Source organism: Nomascus leucogenys, chromosome 11, assembly GCF_006542625.1.
Source record: "Nomascus leucogenys isolate Asia chromosome 11, Asia_NLE_v1, whole genome shotgun sequence".
Lineage (NCBI taxonomy): Eukaryota > Metazoa > Chordata > Mammalia > Primates > Hylobatidae > Nomascus > Nomascus leucogenys.
In genome coordinates, this window is record NC_044391.1 from 17,263,998 (window position 1) to 17,285,728 (window position 21,731).

A 21,731-nucleotide genomic window follows, 5' to 3' on the forward strand; every position below is an offset into this window, starting at 1 on the left:
AATGATCAAAACTGTGTCTTCACATTCAATCTCATTTCCTCCTGACGTCTGGCCTGTCTGAGGCTGAGAGCCTGCAGTAGTTGGCATCTTCCTTGGTGCTTATGTTCCCCAATCCACCAGTTGCTACTTCCCTCTCAGCACTGATTAAAGAGTAATAAGGAAGTAGTAGGACAGTTCTTTGTGGCTAGATGACTTTATGATCCCTAAGTCCACACATGGAAAGACACATCCTTCAGATGGCCTGGGAGATGACTAGAGGGTGTTTTCATTTTTCATGTGATCTTTAGAAGTTACCCTCTGGCCTTTTCCCCTGCAGGACCTTGAGTGAATTGGCTGGCAGTTCTCTATTGTGATTTGTCTCTGGTGGCTCCATGCTCATTCTCAGGGCATCCAGCTATCCTACCCCAAGCCTCTTTCTGTGAAGGTCTCCAGGCCAAGACACAGGCCCAAGACCATGCATAATGGCTTTTGTGTGGCCCATCTTGTCCATGCACACCATTCACATAGCCTTTGCTTTGATAAATTCTCAGAACAAAGACTACCTCAAGACAGTAGCAAGTTTTATGCAATGCCAGTAGAGCAACTAGCCTTTTCCTCACCTTCTAGATTTCCAAGGCAGGAATCAGGTCCCAATTCGGGGCATCCTCTTCCTGCAAAAACACCTGACTTTTTGTAAATGGCCACACTGAGGCACTCCTTGCTAGGCTTTCAGTGAGGAGACAAAAATCACAGTACAGCTTTGCCCAAGATCCCCTCCTCCTAAAAGCCTCTCCTCACCTCTTCTTGTAATGTCTTAAAGTGTGTGAGTAGTTTCAAGAGTTATAGAAATGCTTTTAGAAAGGGTTTCCTGGAAATTTTGCAAATTTCGATTTGTCTCCCCCTCCTATGATCTCTGATATCCTTCACACTGGCTTCAGAGTCAGAGACAGGAACTGAGGCAGAAAGAGGACAATTCTAACATCATATTATACATATACGTAGAAAACAAATTGTCCCAGATTTGTGAAGGCTTTTGAATCACAGAATCAGATAGCAGCTTGTTTTCTGAGAAGTTGACAAGAAAGGAGCCTGCAAGTAGGGGCCCCAAGGTGGAGAGCACTGCACTAGTTAAGAGAGACAAGAACTTTAAAATGATGAGGATGGATTATGCTTTCAGGATTCAAAGTAAGCAAGGTCTAAAGAATTATGCCACAGGGCAGGCTGAATTTTTTTAAAAAATCAAAAGTAAAATGAAGCATTCTAAAATTATATGGCTTCTCCAGTTATGTGTTCAGTCTTCAGCTTTCCTTGATTAGAGAGGAAGGTCAGAGACTTTACAGAAATATTTTATAGATGCCTAAAGTCATTCAGGGCATTTGAAATTATGCTACTTTATAATAGCATGTGCCTAAGGGGAAAGGAAAAAAATCTAAAGTTACTCTGGGATGAGATTGAGAAGACATGATAAACCCTGGTTCTGGGGAACTTTCAGGGAAAACAAAGAGGGAGAAGTGAAAATGTCAAGAATGGGTGTATAGAAGCCTAGAGAATATAAAGATTAAACAGTGAGTACCTGATGAATCAAAATTCCAGAGAGATGCCAACAAGCAAAAGCAAAGGTACTACAGAAGAAAACTGACAGTGATCCCCAACAAAGAATAAGGAAACCAGTAGCTGATAGGCAGAGCTTCCAGCAAGCAAGGGAGATAGAAAAATGTAAAAAAACAAAACAAAACAAAACAAAAAACAAATTTGTTTATGATAACCTTAAACCTTAAACAAGCCAAGTTCATAGACTGAAATCATCAGCAATCTGGCCACTTCATCATTGAATATGTTTGATTATTTAAGATTCCACCTTCTGCGGCTTTACAGAAATATCTTTATAAAAATATAAAGAAAACAAACAAGTAAATCCATGTGAAGTCTTGGCAAGCATTCAGAAGCACCCCACACAAATGGTGTTTGCTTACAAATCCTAAGCAATATTTCCAAGACTACCCCAAACATAGAAGATTCAATATAATTACTGTATTGATTTGGCTATAATAAGGACAGAGCTGTCAATTATTCTGGGTTTTTCACTTTGGTCTTGTTTCAGCACTCTCTTTAGTTGGCCATTTGACTGAATGTACAGCCAGACACTTATTAGCCAACCTTCTCTTGTAGGTGCAGACGACAACCATGTGCATCTCTGTCAGCCTGAGTGGCTTTGTGGTCTTGGGCTGTTTGTTTGCACCCAAGGTTCACATTATCCTGTTTCAACCCCAGAAGAATGTTGTCACACACAGACTGCACCTCAACAGGTTCAGTGTCAGTGGAACTGGGACCACATACTCTCAGTGTAAGTATGGAACTCAGCACTAACTCCTTCATACATGGCACTGTAGTCAGGACCAGCCTGCCAAGAACAGGCAACACATGTCTGTCCCCATGAACAATCTCAATTCAATTTTACTAAGTATGGATTTAAACACTGTGAGTCAGGTATTGTGCTAGGTGCTGGGGATTCAGTAAGGAGCAAAGAAGTCAAAGTTTCTGTTTGAGCAGTACGTACAGTCTAGCAGGGAACAAAGACATTAAATCCATAGCTATGTTGAGGGGTTTGACCATGTCGTGGGGTTAGATAACCTGGTCTCTAGGCCTGTTCTGCAGTCAATTTAATAGATAACTTCAAACAAGTCACTCTATTGCTTTCTGCCTCATTTTACTAATTAAAATAGGGGACTGGACTAGATTGGTGTTTTATAAAGTATATTCTATGTCACACAGATGCCAAAGGAGCTTCATGAAAAATTAAAAGGGGAAGATAATAAAATACAGTGAAAAATGCTACATTCCTAATTCCCCCTTGAAAGTTTACAGCATTTCCTTTAACATGAGTGTGTTATAGGTTTTGAGAATCTCTATGCAAGAAAACCTGTTTAACTTTGTTAAAAGTTAAAATACTTTTAAAAATATTTTATCACAGTAAAACTAACATCCCGTGGAACACACCTTGGAAAATGCTGGAATAGATCTTCCTCCTACTTCAATGACACAATGTTTTCTCAGCTGAGAAGGCAGTGTGAATTGAAGGATACCAGGATAGTTCCCAGTCCCTAATTCTCTCTGCTACTGGCCTGCAAATGTCTGAAACACTATCTTTGGAGAATCATTGATTTAATTCTTTAGAGTTCTCTAAAGCACAAATGTACCTGAAGGGGATAACCTTTTAAGCCATTTTCAGCTAACTTGTGGTATGAAGTAGAAGCAATTCACTGACACTGGATGAGGGGGAAGAAAAGAACTGGAACCATGAGAGGGGGAGGGAGGACAGAAAGCGACAGAGACAAATGACTGCTTCACAATTTTGCCTCGAGTTGATCAGAAAGGATACTTCAAAATAGCTCAGCATCACAGGGTCAGTAATCACATTAGTGCCCCAATTTCTCTACCAAAGTACAGAATTTAACGGGGCAGCCCTTCCCCCAGGAAACTGAGGGAAGACTGACAGGCAGAGAGCACGTGTTCAGGGATAGGCTGCACGTTCCTGTCTTTCCAGCTAAACTCCTACGTGTCACAAAAGTTGAGCTTCAGGGCATGGGAAAGCCTGTGAGATCGTTTTCCATGGATCTTAGAGAAATATGTTGATTTCTTGAGCAAACAAAGCTCTTTTTAGCAGACTAATCTTAACAGCTACCTCGTCCAGACCAGAGAGAACTGTTAATAACTAATAAAAATATTAACAACAGGTAACAGGAACTTTCATTTGTTGAGTATTTTTCATATGCTGGGCACCATGCTAAATACTTTACACACATGTGTGCATGTGTGTGCTGTCTTATTCAATGCTCCAACCCCTTAAGGTAAAGAAACTCACCCAGGGTCACACACTTTAAAAATGGCAGAACCAGAATTTAGAGTCAGTTCCTATGATTTCAAAGCCAGTGCACCTAACCACTGTATCGTGCAGCCTCTCCCAGAGAGCAAGCTGGGAAAGTTCTCATGGGCAGGCTTTGCAGAGAGAATAAAAAGAAGGTTATCCCAGCAAAATTGTCTCATTGCTAGCTCAGAACTTTTGCTGTTATTAGAACAATTTAGCAGAGGCCATAAGTTTTCTATAGACATTATTCAAAATTGCATATATCCAGACCTCAGTAATTTAGAAATGGCAGCATTTTCTAATGCATATGCTGGGAATTAACAAATTCCAGAAGGGATAGCAAGGGCACTTTCTCCAATCAAGTCTCTTGTTAGAAATTCAGAAATATCCATTTACATAAAAACAATGTACTGCAACCACAGCAGACCTGTTAAACTATTACTCAGTATGCTAATCTGATAGTGATCCAATTAGTACTTCAAGACAGGTGTTTGAACAACATTTTTGGAATGTTTTGTTAATAAAATTATAAACTTTTTTTTTAAAAAAGTCTAAATTCAGACCTCATTGTTTTAGCAATATTTCCCTAATTAATACAAATCAATGAAGTAGTACCATGTAACAAAGTGAAGATTTTATATAACATCTCTTGGCATTTTAACGTGCATAAGTAACAGATACATTCACCTGTTATTTGCATTTTTACATCTTTTATTCAAAGTAGTTTTATATTCATGAACTCATTTTATCCTCATGAGTACCAGATATCACAAGTTCTATTTTATAGGTAAGAAAATTGAGAACTGAAGTTACTTCTCAAGGATATACAATGATACAAGAGTCAAGAGTTGACCCTGGATTTCCTGACTTTCGATTAAAATCCTTCCCATTTTAATAAGTTGGAAGTATTTAATATCGAGAAATTTATTCATTCATTAAATTATTGAGTACCTACTACACACCAAAAATTTCTAAACACTGTGTACACAGTAATGAATAGGACAGAATCCCTGGCCCCATGAAGCTTGGTGTCTAGGACAGTGATTTTCACACTGTAGACTGTAAGCCATTATTGGGTCATGAAATTTAGTATCTTTGGCCAGTGCTTTTTAAAAGAAAAAAATAGAAAATCTTAAGAGTGCATTACATGTAATAAAGGTAAGGCATAAAAGGTAAGTCATGAAGAGTTATATGTATATGTGTACCAGGTCCGGGTAAAATGTATTTATTTCTATAGATCACAATCAAAGATGTTTAAAGGCCAGTGGTCTATGGAATTTAGTTCTGTGTATGAACATGTTACTGACCCACTTTGGTAAGAATTGAAGCAATTATTTAATATCTTAGTGTCTGTTTCCTCTATTGTATATTCAGCTCAATTTGTATCAATTTCCCTCCTAAATACTTGGAAGTATGTTGCTTTAGAAATCAAGAACATTCCTTAAGCTGCTCTGAGTTCATTAGATAAAGATTATGTTTTTCTTGGGTTGTACATAATTTATCTTCTTCCAGTGAGTATAATGTTAGCACTTGATTTCATTGGGTGATTGTTCATATTGCTGCTGGTTTTCTGACTTTCTCTTCAGAGGTAAAAACAAAACCCACTGTAGAGATGAGAGTAAGCTAATATGGAAATAGAGTTATCTCATTTCCTCCACTTTATCTATTCCTGCATAACAAACTTCTCCATAACCTAAAGGCTTAAAACAATCCTCTTTATATGATTATCTCTTATAGTTTACAAGTCAGGAATTCAGACAGGGCTTGGTTCATCTGCTCCATGAGGCTGAGGTTATTCCATGGTTTTAAGCAGAGACTGAGCTGATCTGGAAGATCCATGATGCTTTCATTCTTATTCCTGGCATCTTGGCAGGAAGCCTGTCCATGTTGGCTCCTAATGAGCATGTTCCATAAAAAAAGGAAGTAGAAACTGGCTTGGCCAGGAAACTGGTATAGCGTAATTGGTACCATACTTATTTATCAAAGCTCAGATTCAATGGGAAGTGCATAGACCCCACCTCTCAAAGAGTCTGTGATCATTTTAATTATGCCACACTTTCCAAATCCCCAATTAATCCATTACTGCCTCTTATCAAGAATTACAGTGACTTGACACAATCCTGTATAATACCAAGAAGTCACCCCAACTGGAAAGTACAGCCATATCAATTCCAAGTTAATTCTCTGGCAAGAGAGTAGGAGAAATACCACATTACTTTGGAGTCTAGGAGAGCCTCCTGATGGCAGCCAAGGTGGTTGATAGCAGAAAGAGTATTGGTATTGAATTTTTAAAGCTGACCAGTTGCTCCACAAAACTGGAAAAGCATGACCACACTCAGTAGCAGACATTAAAGAATGAACATGGTTAACAACATCTTGGAAACCTGAAAAGCTTTCCATATTGCTATGTGCAAAAGAGTACAATTAAAGTTGTGCCTAATTAATTATATATAGTAGAAGTAAGAATAATAAAAATAAATGAAACCTTAACTTCTCTCCATTAAGAATACCCATGGATCAATGATTCCAAGATATTTGTATATGAAAAATAACTCCTTTGAAATGGAGATGCCCTGGTCCCACCCATAGATATTCTAATTCATGTGGTCTGGAGCAAAGGCCAGAAATCTGGTTTATAACAGACACCCCAGCTGTTTCAATAGAAGTGGTCCAAAGAAAATATTTTGAGAACCTCTACCCAAACCATCCTTGTCTACTTCATCCACTGATATCAGTGCAGTCACTGCAGGGAGGTTCTCTAGCCCATCAAAGAGGAAGCAGGGTTTCAGAGAGGGAGTGACATTCTGAATTTCCACCCTTTGCTTCATAATACCAATGGCCACATCCACATGCAGTGATTTCCCAGGCTCCCTCTGGAACTTTCAGGGAAGTCATTTCCAGCATAGAAGAACCTGGCCACTCAGAAAACATTTACTAAAAGTGGGCATTCTTCTTCTAATGGCAGTATAACTCAGAGACCTTGAAATCCTAAACTCGTACTTTTAATTCTACTCCCACACCCACACACATAAGCAAACATCCTTTGTATATGGATGAAAAAGAGGTCATTTTTATTCTCTTCTGCTCTAGAAGCAAAAGGGATTCCCAGAGCCGGTTCCTAAGGACAGCCAATCAATAACATATGTTGGGAATGTAAGTAGAACTGCATAATATTTAAAGAGACAAGCTGGAAGTACACATGAAGTTACATAGCATAAAACCCTATAGCAGTTATGCAGCTGAGAATTTTGGCACTAACATGATTTTGTATCAGCATAGACTGGGGAGAGAAAGGTGAAAAATGAAGTGTGCCCCATAGTCTTCAGAGCTATTATGTACCCAGACTTGGTCCTATAAGGATATGTGTCTCTTGCTCATGGTAATCATTCAGATGTATGTACATCATTATCATGAAGATCAGCCAAGAAACTTCAACTACCTAATGATGCCCAGATTTTGGTCCCCAAGGAGCTGTAGGCATACGGAGATTGATTATCTCTGCCAAGACAGTCACTTGTCTAGGTGGTAATGTGTGAACTGTTCAATTAATACCATTACTTATTATCATGAAGTTTTTTCACATTATAAAAAGAAAGTGGTAGTATAAAAAGATTAAGTGAACACTCTTCTAGAGTCGTGGCATCATTTTCCACACAGCTACAACCACAGAAAGCAAACACATGAGACCAGACTCTGGCCTAGTTAGCAAGGGGCAATGGCCTAGTTAGCAGGGGGCAAGCCATTGTTGAAGTCTGAATATGACTTTATGAAATAAAAGCATAACACGTAATGCCCAAGCTTCTTCTCTATAGTTCAGCTCCCGAAAAACAGCATCATGTGTCTGTACTCTAAGCTCAGGGAGCCCCACATGACACTATGTACTAGCCTGGCCAGGAAAATTAGCAAGGTATTTGGTAATACAAACTGAATTGATGGTCTTTCTTGCCACAGGTATATCATACACATAAATCTTCAATGGGCAGTGCAGGAAGAACTAGAGTATTCAGCAAGTCAAGCCAGCTGCTTTCATGGAGAATATACCCAAAGCATCCAAACCAGATAAATGTTAATCTATTTTTCCCTTTAGAAATTTCACAGAAAAGAGGCCAGTCACAGTGACTCAAACCTGTAGTCCCAGCACTTTGGAAGGCCGAGGCAGGTGGATCACCTGAGGTCAGCAGTTCAAGACCAGCGTGGCAAATATGGCAAAACCCCATTTCTACTAAAAAAAAATACAAAAATTAGCCAGGCATGGTGGTGTGCAGCTGTAATCACAGCTACTCATGAGGGTGAGACAGGAGAACTGCTTGAACCCAGGAGGTGGAGGCTGCAGTGAGCCGAGATCGTGCCACTGCACTCCAGCCTGGGAGACAGAGCAAGACTCCATCGCCTTCTGCAAAAAAAAAAAAAAAAAAAAAAAAAAAAGTCCACAGAAAAGATAACTATTGGGTACCGGGCTTATTTCATCACTTGAAATCTGTACAGCAAACCCCTGTGACACACTTTTACCTATGTAACACACCTTCACATGTACCCTCAAACCTAAAATAAAAGTTAAGAAAGTCTACAGCATTCCTGAGACTCTCATTCCATTCCTTTTTACTCCCTTTGTCATTGTCAATGGAAGAATAGAGTCTCTAGCTACAATAGGTAACTCTACATGTATTAGAGAATTGATGTTTAGTACCTCTCCTTTCTTCTGTGTAACACTGTCATTGTGTTTGTCTCACAACTGCTTTTTTCCATCCCTTAAATCATTCTCTCTTTATCTCTAATATGTTGCTAGGTTTTCCCCTAGTAAATATAGCCCACCTTCTTTAATAACAGTGACCACAAATATCAGAGCTAGGAGGGCCACTTTGGAACATTTATTCTAATAACCATATTTCTAGATGAGAAAACTAGGGCCCTATCTACTAGATACTTTAGGAATTTGGTAACTAGAGTTATAGATGAAACTCTCAAAAGCTGCTATATGGTTCCTCTGGCCTCCCTGGATTTGCTGCCTCAGCTCAGTTACAAAATTCAGCTCATAGACTAGTCTGACAATGAGAATGTTAGCATCTGCAAATTCAATGGTTTTATTTTTTTTAAGTTAAAAGCTTACTTTTCAGCTCTATACCTGATGGCATCTTGTTCTAGCAGCATGGGTACAGACTTGTTCATGTAGTCCCATAATGTTCATAGAGTCCCATAATGACACTACGTAGTAGCCTAGCCAAGCAAATTAGGTTTGACTGTGGCTAGAGGAAGATGAGTAAAGATGAGAATAAGAGGCGAGGAGAACAGAGAGGAAGTAGATCATGTAGGACTTTGGAGGTCATTATAAGGATATTTGCTCTTTGACTGAAAGAAATGAGAAAGCGCTAGAAGGGTTTCATCAGAGTTGTGGTATGACCTGACTTTAAAAGCATAAATTTTGGCTGTGTGGGCAAAATATAAAAGAGGGAGCAGTCAAAGAGATCATTTAGGAGGCATAGTCCAAATGGTGGTGGTTTAGACCAGAGTGAGAGATAGCAATAGAAGCCAGTAAAGTGTTCTGATACTGTACATAACTTAAAGGTGAAGCTAACAGGATTAGTTCCACTAGAAAGGAGACTAAAACTAATTTTATTAGAGTTTAACACTTTTGGTTTTAGACTTTTGTCCGTAGGCATAGTAGCACATGCAACTCATATTAGTTATCTGAGCCTCAGGGTGAATAAGTTTCTGACCCTTGTCTGAAAACATATTTTGATAGAAAAGAGGAGAAACCAGTGATGTTGGGCAACTAAGATAGTGAAAAGAATGCAGAATTGGTAGAAAAGCACAGAAAAATTAGCCTTTTCATTTACCAATTATTTATTGGGCATCCCTCTTTGTACTTTTTGAGGGAAGGAGAAGAGAGTAAATTTTTATTTTTTTATTTTATTTATTTTATTTTATTTATTTTTATTTTATTTTATTTTATTTTATTTTATTTTATTTTATTTTATTTTATTTTTTGAGATGGAGTCTCTCTCTGTCCCCCAGGCTGGAGTGCAGTGGTGCAATCTCAGCTCACTACAAGCTCCGTCTCCTGTGTTTACGCCATTCTCCTGCCTCAGCCTTCCAAGTAGCTGGGACTACAGGCGCCCGCCACCACACATGGCTAATTTTTTGTATTTTTAGTAGAGACGGAGTTTCACCCTGTTAGCCAGGATGGTCTTGATCTGCTGACCTCGTGATCCACCCACCTCATCCTCCCAAAGTGCTGGGATTACAGGCATGAGCCACCATGCCTGGCCAAGAACATGATATTTTAAAGCAACACAATGTGGTAACAATGGGGGGAAGTATTTAGTTGAAGACTGATGGTGTGAATGTGTCCTCCAAATTTCCTGTGTTGGAAACTTAATCTCCAAATTCATATCCTTGTTGGAGGTGGTGTCTTTGGGAGGTAATTAAGATTAAATAAGGTGATCAGGGTGGGGCCCCCATGATAGGACTGATGGCTTTAACAGGAGAGGAAGAGAGACCTGAACTAGATGCTCACTCTATCTCACCATGTGATGCCTCTCACCATGTCATGAGACAGCAGGAAGGCCCTCACCAGATGCCCAGTGCCATGCGCTTGCACTTTCCAGACTTCAGAACCATGAGCTAAATAAATGTCTATTCTTTATAAATTACCTAGTAAGTGATATTCTGTCACAGAAACAGAAAATGGACTAAGAACAAGTGCTATTTCTGTTGGTAAAGTAATGGGTCATTAAAAAGGGTCATGACATATCTTCTTTTTCCATAAATCTTGTCTCACAAGGAAAGAATCATTGAATGAAGAAGTCATTGCTTTCATACAGGTCTACTCCCCATTTGGAAACTAAAATCTTGGATTTGCAGATTTTTATCCCACAGCATAATGAATATGATGCTCTTAAATCTACTGTTAACAGTTTAAAAACATTACTTGGGTCATAAAGAGAAAGCAGTCACTGAGAATTCAGTCTATATGTTTTTTCTTTTTTCTTTTTTTTGAAGAGACCCTTTTTCACAGACAGGGTCTCATTCTGTCACCCAGGCTGCAGTGCAGTGACATGATACTAGCTCACTGAAGCCTCAGACTCCTCGGCTCAAGTCATCCTCCCACCTCAGCACCTGAGGCACATGCCATCCTGCCCAGATAAATTTTTTTAGAGATGGGGTCTTGCTATATTGCCCAGGCTGGTCTCAAACTCCTGACTGGCCTCAAATGATCCTCTTACTTTGGCCTCCCAAGGTGCAAAGATTTCAGGCCCAACCCACTGCACCAGGCCCAGTCTATATTTCTTAATAATGAATTATTTGCCTTTCACTGTGAAATCTCTGACATAGCAAGAATACCAAATCAATGGGTAGTAGTAGTGTCTTCATCTGCCCAGATAACATCTATTATTCAATCACCAGATACAATTATCCTGAAATGGAACCAAGGGACCCTAGCACAAGTAAAATTAAGATGATGAGTAAGAAAACAGATTCAATGACAAAGCAGGACACAAGACAACAAACAGCTGGTGGAAACTGGATTCCATGACCATAATAGTAAAATATCTAAACAAACAGACTTCCTGGGAAAAAAATTATTTGGGGCCATCAGAAGCAAGGAAATGGAACAGATGGAGAAAACTGGAATGTCTGTTCTGTTGAAATGTTTATTTTTTTTTCTGAGACTGATGCAAAGTAACACTGCTAAAGTAACACTGATTCTCAGCAACCAGTTTTAGCCACTAAATTAACTAACAGACTTGGCATCCATAAAAATCTATTAAATAAATATATTTAGCATTGATTGAGGGTCCAATTATCTGAAAAAATACAATAATTTTCTCCAAAGTCTGGCTAGCCCATGCATTACTGGTGGAAGAGAAGTAGATTTCACAGCACAAGACAAAGCTGCCACTTGGTTACATTGATCTTCAATGTTTCACCAGTTTGTGAAGCAAAATATGCCTTTTGATGGCTGTGAATTACCCTTTTGTGATCAATAGTGGAATTTATAAGGTCCTTTTCCATTTACTTTAAATTTTCACTTTGAATGGCAAAAGCACACCTTATCCTAGAGTATCTAATAGTTACTACTTACCCCAAGTCCCAGGAAAGCCAAAAATAGGGCTGCATGCCTCTTATGTCTAGTAGAAAGGATGATTATAGAAATCTGCTTAACCGCACTTAAGAAAATGGGCTAAACTTACACCATTAAAAATCTCCTGAGGATTTCATCAGAATAGTAGAAAAAGCTCATCACAAACATACACACACAAATGATAGTACTTTGCCCTTCCACATATTTTACTACCTTGGTGAATAACAGACGGGCTAATATGGGAGGCATATGTAAAATATTTATGAAAAGCAAAGTAATTGAGATAATAAGCTCATAAAACAATAATTTTCCCTACTATATTCAACAGCGTGTGCAAAAATGAGAATTTTTTTCATGATAAAATGCACCAGCAGAAGCTACCGATGAAATAATAAAAGAGAAGCAGAAAAATATAAGTTAGAGTTCCCTTTGACACATTAAAAAGTATTTAGGGGAAAAAGTAGTTGCAAAAAGAGTCTTGTGGGTATTTCTTGCTGTTGCTATTTCTTGTAAGAAGACCTTGAATTTGTATTATCTTCCTCTCAAAGAGTTTAGACAGTCTGACATAGGTTGCTCCTTTGAATGTCCCTATGAAGGGGGTAGATGAAACAAAGTTGTTCTATTAACTTCCATAATGATGTCCATGGGGTGCATAGTAGATGACTATTTTATACTAGAACTTGAGGATTTTCCATGCAGCTATCTTTTGCAGACTCTGTCCTTCTTACCTAGGCAAGATATACCTAATTTTTAAGAAATTAGAATGCAATGGGCAAGCCGACTCTAAGAGTTTACTCCAAAGCATAGCATTACATCAAGTTCCATAAGAGGACAGGGAACATCAGAGTAGGTTTCAGATACAAACTTAAGAGGGGGTATTTGAATCCCAGGCCTTAGTTCTCCTAGACTTATCCCTGTGACACATTATTCCTCTTCAATCGCAAAAATTTCATTTTTTAGCCTGCACAGAAATAATACAACTCGATCCTGGAAAAGATAAAGAGATTAGTTAAAACGTCAAAGGCAGCATGCCTGAATGGGGAGCTCACAACCTGAGTCAGTTCTCTTGGCAAGGGTAGTTGATGGTCATTGTCACAATGTGGCTTGAGAAGCAAAAGCCCACCTGTCTGAAAATAAGGCTGCACATAGGCTTCACGTTTGCTGGTCATTTCTTTAGTTTAAAAGATTATTTCCTTCTTGAAACTTCCATTGGTTTCCTGATTCTTTGAAATGCAAACATTTATATGATAATTCAGGAAATATTTATAGACAGTCTATTCCATGACCAGCACTAGGGATAAAATAATGAAACAGGTAAGTAAAACCCCTGCATATTTTCTAGTCAAGGGTATAGGATGCTACACCAAAAATAATAATAAGCAAGAAAAAAGGCAGCAACAACTGGGCTAGGCTGAGTTTCAAAACTGGGTGATGTGACAGTAACTGATTGGCTATTATTTTAAATTAAGTGGCCTGATGACTACCTTTTTGAGGTAACATTTCAGATGTGGATGACCAGGAGGAGCCAGACATGAGTAGATCAGAGGGAAGAGCATTCCTAGAGAGGCAAAGGCTACTGCAAAGGCAGAAAGTTGAGAAACAGATTTGCTGTGTTTGAGAACAAAAGCAAAAAGAAGGAAAGAAAATTTGGAATGAGGTGAACACAAAAAAGAGAGACATGGCCCAAATTACGATGGGATTTATAAGCCAGAGTAAAGAATTAGAGCACACGGGGAAGCCATTGGAAGTGCATATGTAGGTGACTTGTATTTTAAAATACTCTCACTGCTGTATAGAGAATATACTGCAAAAAAAGCAAGAGTGGAAACAGACAGGCCAGTGGTGCAGCTCTTGCAATGATCAGGAGAAACATCATGGTGGGTTGCCCCAGGGTGGTAGATGCAAAGAGAACTAGTTAGACGTAAATCTAGAAGTGACTGAAACTGATGATAGGTTTGACATGGGGCAGGGTTGAAACAAAAAGGAATGAAACATACATTTTAGATTTTTGGTTTGGGCAATTGGCCAGATGGCAAAACCATTCACTGAGGAAAGGAAAGCTAAATGGAGACAGGTTAGGGAATCAAGAGTTCAGCTTTGGCCACTGATTTTAAAGTGGCTTTGAAACATACACACGTAGATGTCAAGTAGGCAGTTGGATACAAAAGCCTGCAGAAAAAGCACATATTGAATGACCTAGAGTGCTCTCCTAGGTTTCCAGTAACCCATTTTGAATCTCACTTTGCCTTGCCCTTTCTCTTACCTTACCTACATTTGATGAAGCTGGAATTAGATACAATATATGGAAATAATTTTTCTAATTAAAGTATTTATAAATAATAAAGCCCTCACATTTGGAATTATGATTATGACCACTTTCCATGAAGTATTTATCTGGCACATACTGTGTTAACAATTTCTTCATTGTAGCAGTTTCAGGAAATGCATATTACACCATACCTGCCCTCAGAGATACTACAGCTTTTAATGGGCTCGTATTGTAAAGAAAATTGAACCTGATCCTAGTAAGAAGAAGAAAAAATTCTCCAAAAGGGTTAGCATGTTGCATGACTCCAGTGTAACTTGAGGTAGCCACACAAACTTGACTTCATAGATTTTCTCACATACCTAGCCAAGTAATCAACGTAAAACTGAGGGGCTGTAGATTCCCTAGTGGTGGACCTGCTGATAGATTTCAGTGCCCCAAGTATAGTGAATGCTCCCCCACTGAATGCCATATAATCTCAAATTTCATAAATAGTTGCTCCTGTTTAAGGGAATTCATAGGAATTTTGCCTAGGTAAAATGAAAATGTAGGGGTCAATTATATATCCACTATCAAGCATGGACATTTAAACATGAAGCCAGTTTATCTGCAGGTTAACTTTGAGATATGCTCTTAAAGAATGGGACAGATGGCCGGGCGCGGTGGCTCACGCCTGTAATCCCAGCACTTTGGGAGGCCGAGGCAGGTGGATCACGAGGTCAGGAGATCGAGACCATCCTGGCTAACACGGTGAAACCCCGTCTCTACTAAAAATACAAAAAATTAGCCGGGCGAGGTGGTGGGCACCTGTAGTCCCAGCTATGCGGGAGGCTGAGGCAGGAGAATGGCGTGAACCCCGGGGGGCAGAGCCTGCAGTGAGCCGAGATCGCGCCACTGCACTCCATCCTGGGCGACAGAGCAAGACTCTGTCTCAAAAAAAAAAAAAAAAAAAAAAAAAAGAATGGGACAGATGGCTGGTCAGTTTGATCTGGGCTGTGATCAAGTACCCTAGAGGATCCTACTGGTCAGAGTATATACAAATAGACAGGCCAAGGGGTTGTATGAGAGAGATCTTAAATGCAGTGGAACACCATCTCTTTAACCTATTGGCTACATGGTTTCATTCCATGGAGAATGGGGCTCCTTGCTTTTGTTCTCATTCAGCGAAAAGAAAAAGCATTAAGGGTGAAATATATATAACTTATCTGTACCTAGATTTCTCATGAAATAAAACTTTACCAACAACAAGTTAATAGCTAAGAACTGTATCTAGGAAAACTGAGTGCCATAAAAACAATGAATATACATATCCATACTATATAATATGGCTAGGGAGTACTTTAGTTTCCTATGACTGGCATAAGGAGTTAGCACAAACTGGGTGTCTTAAAACAATAGAAATTTATTCTCTGTCAGTTATGGAGGCTGAAAGTCTGAAAGGAAAGCATCAGTAGGGCCACACAATAGCACTGTTGTCACTATTTGTCATTAACGAGGGCACCATCCCTTTGGAATATCTGTTCTGAGACCCGTTATGAAACTGAAGCTCTTAGCAACCCAGTCCTTACTAGTGTTTTTACTGAGGTTATCTACTTGAACAATGAAAATATATCAAACCATTCTCTAAGGCAGTGGAGTTCACAGATGACTCATGGACTATATAAGGCTCATCCCTGTATAGACAGAACAAAACTAATTAAGGTACTGAAAACAGTAAATAATTTAGTAACCTATAAAAATTGCAGTGAGCTTTTGATTTTGCATGTTGTATTTAAACCAGTTTATAGATTACCAAAGATAATTTTCAACCCACAAGTGATTTCCTTCAACAATGATTATACTTAAAAATTCTCCACCAAGAAGTATAACATTAGTGGAGGTATGTTCCAGGTTGCAAACTAATTTTGAGCAGAACATATTTAGAAATTGACCTACAATAGCATTTTAACCATTTAGCATTTTCCAAAGCCAAATTAAAATGAGTTTTTAATATAATTTTTTTTCATATTTTTTATTTCCATGGGTTTTTGGGGAATAGATGGTATTTGGTTACATGACTAAGTTCTTTAGTGGTGATTTGTGATATTTTGGTGCACCCATCACCTGGGTAGTATACACTGAACCCCAATTTGTAGTCTTTTATCCCTCACCTCCTTCCCACCCTTCCCCCCGAGTCCCCAAAGTCCATTGTATCCTTCATGCTATTACCTTTGTGTCCCACTTGACTGACTTTGAGTTTTCTGTCCCACTTTGTTTTCCAGCCTCTGCAAGCACGTATGTGCCAACGGTGTGCAATGGGCGGGAAGTCCTGGACTCCACCACCTCATCTCTGTGATTGTGAATTGCAGTTCAGTACTTGTGTTTTTAGACTGTTAGACAAAAGTGCTCACGTGCAGCTCCAGAATATGGAAACAGAGAAAAAGAACAACCCTAGTACCTTTTTTTAGAAACAGTACAATAAATTATTTTTGAGGACTGTATATAGTGATGTGCTAGAACTTTCCAGGCTGATTCTAGTGCCCCTATTATTAACAATTCCCCCAGAACATGGAAATAACCATTGTTTACAGAGCTGAGCATTGGTGACAGGGTCTGACAGGGTCAGTCTACTAAAAAAAAAAAAAAAAAAAAAAAAAAAAAAAAAAAAAAAAAAAAAAAAAAACAAATATATGGTGGCAATATTATGTAACTTTTTTTCCTATGAAGTTTTTTGTAGGTCCTTGTTGTAACTAATTTAGGATGAGTTTCTATGTTGTATATTAAAGTTACATTATGTGTAACAGATTGATTTTCTCAGCACAAAATAAAAAGCATCTGTATTAATGTAAAGATACTGAAAATAAAACCTTCAAGGTTTTCCAGCATGGTGGATAATGGTTTGTTCTTTTTGAATAACTCAAGGTATTTTGAATATGACTTCAAATCATTTCTACATTTAATATTAGAAGAAACTGTCTGACTGTGCTTCTGTTCCCATCTATACATACTTCAAACTCAAGTTGTTACCCTGCTGAAGAGTTGTGAGCAGGTTCAGACTTCTCTATGGTCCACAATGATCAGAAACTGACTGGTAGCAACACCATATATATCAGACCATTTCAGTGACAATACACATTTTGGTTTTCTAAAGCCACATCTGGGGGGCAGCCGAGAATTGCCCAGATAGAGCTACAAGACAATGAGAGAGTTGCTATGTTCAGAATATAAAGACTGTGGCTGCCAGGGAAGATTTGATGGCTCTCATTTCCAAAAACAACCTTAATTACTATGAAATTGGCAGAATATCTCCTTATTCCATTAGAAAATCACTCTCACCATTCACTGCTGAATAAGGCAATAAAATGCAGGATGTCTTATTTTCTAATTTTTTTTTTCAGTAGCCATGCTCAGGCACATCGGCTTGTCACTAAACTTGAATATTTTACTAACCTAAGTAAGGGAGTGAACAGGGAAAGCATGGATAAGCTAAAACTGGCTTATTCTTACTAAATACTGTCCTATTTTTATCAACCTTTTACTCACAAATCATTTATGAATGTAGGAAAATCTGCTGAGAATCTATGTGTCAGATCCTGTGCCAGGGGTCATGGCTAGGGAATGCTTTAGTTTCCTATGGCTGGTATAAGGAATTAGCACAAACTGGGTGTCTTAAAACAATAGAAATTTATTTTCGCACAGTTATGGAGGCTGAAAGTCTGAAAGGAAAGTGTCAGCATCAGCAGGGCCATACTCTCTCAGAGGCTTTAGTGGAGAATTCGTTCCATGCCTCTTCTAGCTTCTGGTGGTTGCCGGCTTCCTTGGCTTGTGGCCATGTCACTCCAATCTCTGCCTCCATCTTCACATCACCTTCTCCTCTATGTCAGTTTTGTCCTCTGTGTCTCTTACAATGACACTAGTCATTTGATTTAGGGCCAATCTAGGTAGATACTATAGGATGAGTTCATCTCGGGAAACTTAATTATATCTGCACAGGCCCTTTTTTTCAAATAAATTAACATTCTCAAGTTCCAGGGATTAAGATGTGGACATATCCTTTTAGGGGCCACTTTTTATCCCACAACAGAAAAAAGAATGAATAAGTTGTAGTGCCTGCCTCTGAGAAGCTTAAAGACTGGAAAATATTATGATAAGAGGACGTTTGTGACACAAGGAAGACAGTGAGAGGAAAGATGGGAGAATCAGGATATGAAGTATCCACAGACTAAACAGTCAAGGCCTGAATAATCAAACATAATTATACTATTTTAAAATGCCTGAATATAAGTAACAGGTACACAAAAAGCCAACAGGACTGGCTTTGGAGGAAATATAAGAGTCAGATGTTAGAAATTCTTCTTCTTCTGGATGCATTTGAATCAGCAACTTAATCAAGCAATCCAAAACTCACCAGATGCTCAAAGACAATAGTGTTTACCAGTGTCTAATTCCCATATTCAAATAAGAACCTGGAATCTGGGGAGAGGAGATTAGATTGGATAATAGATTCAACAACACTAAACAACAAAAATGAATTCTGCTGTGAAACTGGCAGGAGTGCTAGATAAGTGTGTTAAGAATGAGCATTGCTCAGGATAAAGGCTGAGACAAGGCTGATGGGAGATAAACTCAGTCTTCTGATGGAATGTGACAGTCTGAAGAAGGCAATATCAGATAGGTTGTGCAGAGACATGGCTGATGCCTCAAACAATCAAACTGATTGTGTGTCTTTTCAAACAAGACAATTAGGCGTGTATATAAATCTTCAGAAAACTGTGTTTTTGAGAGGGCTGGGTTTTGATCTATGCCCACTGTATTTCATGCCCTGAAAATATAATTTCATGCATTAACTGACAGCTCTTGTCATTTTCTTTTTCCTTGCCACAAGCTTTGTTTCCAATTGGAAGTGCATCATCTCACATGTGATCTTTGGAAATATTTTTTTAAATATTCAACATATGTATGAAAAATAGCAGCTATGAAATCTTTTACATAAGCTATTTCAAGCAAATAGGTTTTTTTTTTATTATACTTTAGGTTTTAGGGTACATGTGCACAATGTGCAGGTTTGTTACATATGTATCCATGTGCCACGTTGATTTCCTGCACCCATTAACTTGTCATTTATCATTAGGTATATCTCCTAATGCTGTCCCTCCCCCCTCCCCCAACCCCACAACAGTCCCCGGAGTGTGATGTTCCCCTTCCTGTGTCCATGAGTTTTGCTCCAGTAACATTTCATCAGTTCACAATATAAAACTGGTTAAGCCAGTCCATCATTGCAAAAAACTTCCTGAATTTAAGAAACCCAAGCAAAATGATATATCCCACTCATTAAAAAAAAATCAAGGTGACATCAGGAATATGGCAGAATGGGAAGCTCCTGCCTCTCCCTCTACCCACGAATCTACCAAAAAAAGAAAAAAATCTATTCACAGATCAATTCCCTCTGAGAGAAAGTTAGATACCAGTTGAGAGACTCCTACCCACCAGGCAACTGAGAGAACACCCACATCAAACAAGTAGGAAAAGCTAAAGCACACTCCGACACAGAGTCTCCCCAGGCACTGCGCCATGAAATTTTGAACGGAATCCCCAACACCCAGCTTCTCCCTGTGGAGAGGAGGATTTGGACCCACATATAACATCCTAACTCTAAGAATTCCCTTGGCTTGACACTTAATTCACCAATTCTGGGAGCAGAAGGGATTAGACATAAAAGTCTCGCTAGACCACAGTGAAAAAGCATCAGTGTTACGCAAGCAGGCAAGCGCTTCCAATGGCTTCATGCCCCAGGAGAGGTGCAGAAAAAGGCTTAAAAGATGTAGCCCTTTGTCTCCCTGGAAGGGACACATTCCCCCAGTGTTTACTTGGCAGCCTGACTTGTAACTAACTTGTTTCAGGGAGTTAAAGGAACAAATAACTCACAGGCAGTCTGAGAAGCAGATCAGCATTTCTTAAGGTTCTCCCCCAGTTCACACCAGCAATAACTCCAGGTCTATCAATCTATCCTGTAAGGAATTTGTTCACACACCAAGCACCCCAACTTTTACAGCTTTCACCCAAGGGACTATATCCTAAACCTTCCAGCTCTGGGAGCAGAGGGGACTGGCATATATGTCTCTGTGGACCACAAGAAAAAGGCAGTGTCTTATACAAGTATGCAAACATTTCCAGAACCTTGGTCCCACAGGAGCAGTGCAGAGAAGCGACTTAAACTCAGCCCTGTTTCTCTCAAGAAGGAGTTTATAGCATACTTTTCCAGTGGCTACTTGGCAGCCTGGTTTCCAACTAACTTGCATCAGGGAGTTAAGGGGGCAGATAAATATTAACCCACCACCAGCCTGAGAAGCAGATTGGCTCTTCTGGAGTCTTCTCTCCAAGTTCACCACAGTGATAACTCCAGTTCTATTAATTTTTCCTGGAAGGAGCTTGTCCATGCATTGAGTGTCCCAGTTTTACAGCTTCTGTCCAAGATACTGCATCCTAAACGTCCTACCTCTGGGAGCAGAGGGTACTAAGTATATGTGAGTCCACCTAGACCAAAGAAAAAACTGGCAATTTTATATACATGTGTAAGCACTTACAGGGGCTTCATTCCCTAGAAGCAATGCAGAGAAGGGGCTCTCAGCATGCAGCTCTTTGTTTCTTCCTGGAAGGGGTTTATGCCTTTCACTGAGTGCCCCAGCTTTTACAGCTACCACCCAAAGGACTCCATTCCAAACCTCTTAGCTATGGAAAAAAAGGGACTAGGCATATTCAAGATTCCACAGATCACAGAATAAAGAGGTGTTTTTAAGTGAACATGCAAATACTTCCAGGGACTACATCTCCTTGTAGCAATGCAGAAAAGAGTGAGAACATACAGCTTCCATTTCCTCTTCAGAAGGGGCTTATGGCACACAGTGACAGTGGCTACTTAATGGCCTGGCTTCTAATGAACTTGCATTGGGGAGTTAACAGGGAAAAAAAAACACAATAGCCCTCAGCAACAACCAGAGCCAAAGCCTAAAACTTCATATGCCTTTCCTCTAGCTCACCCAATAATAAATCCAGGTCTACTCATTCTTCTTGGAAGGAGTTTGGTCATGCACCAAGTGCCACAACTTCTATATCCCACTCAAGTGACTGTCTCCTTAATGATCCAGCTCTAGGAGCCAATGGGTCTTTGCATTTATGAGTGGTCCTAGACCATAGAAAAGAAAATGGTCAATATACAATGGGCCCACTTTCAGCAGCTATCTCCCCAGAATCAGAGTGCAGCCTGAATATGAGTGCAAGCATTTGCCACAGATCTTCTTCCTGGCTTACTGCAGAAAGAGTGGGAGATAAATATCCATGCCCAGCTTCACAGCGAAGAGAGAAAAAACTAGAACATATATTCAAATTCAACACCCCAACCTTTCCAGCTACATCTAGGGAGTCTGGATTCTAGCTTACTTGTCTCAGAGTACTGACAGGATATGACATATCCTAAGCTCCAGGGGCCACCAAAAACAGAGATAGCAGTCTGGACAGACACATAGATTTGAGAGGTAACTTAATATCTCTGGCTAGATGGA

At 39.3% G+C, this 21,731-nt stretch overlaps 2 protein-coding genes across 4 annotated transcripts in view; one reads left to right on the plus strand and one right to left on the minus strand.

Moving 5' to 3' along the window:
• Positions 1 to 17,057, plus strand: part of GRM3 (glutamate metabotropic receptor 3) — a 220,543-nt gene extending 203,486 nt beyond the window's left edge. For 2 of the 3 annotated variants that reach the window (XM_030822025.1, XM_030822024.1), the window contains 2 exons: positions 2,149 to 2,323; positions 16,455 to 17,057. In XM_030822025.1, the coding sequence (XP_030677885.1) occupies positions 2,149 to 2,323; positions 16,455 to 16,569 (290 nt within the window). In that variant the 3' untranslated portion in view covers positions 16,570 to 17,057. The remainder of the gene's footprint in view (positions 1 to 2,148; positions 2,324 to 16,454) is intronic. The other variant, XM_003252323.4, reaches the window with a different exon arrangement.
• The window catches only part of KIAA1324L (KIAA1324 like), a 229,313-nt gene that overhangs the window by 18,330 nt on the left and 189,252 nt on the right, over positions 1 to 21,731 (minus strand). The gene's annotated exons all lie outside the window — the stretch shown is intronic.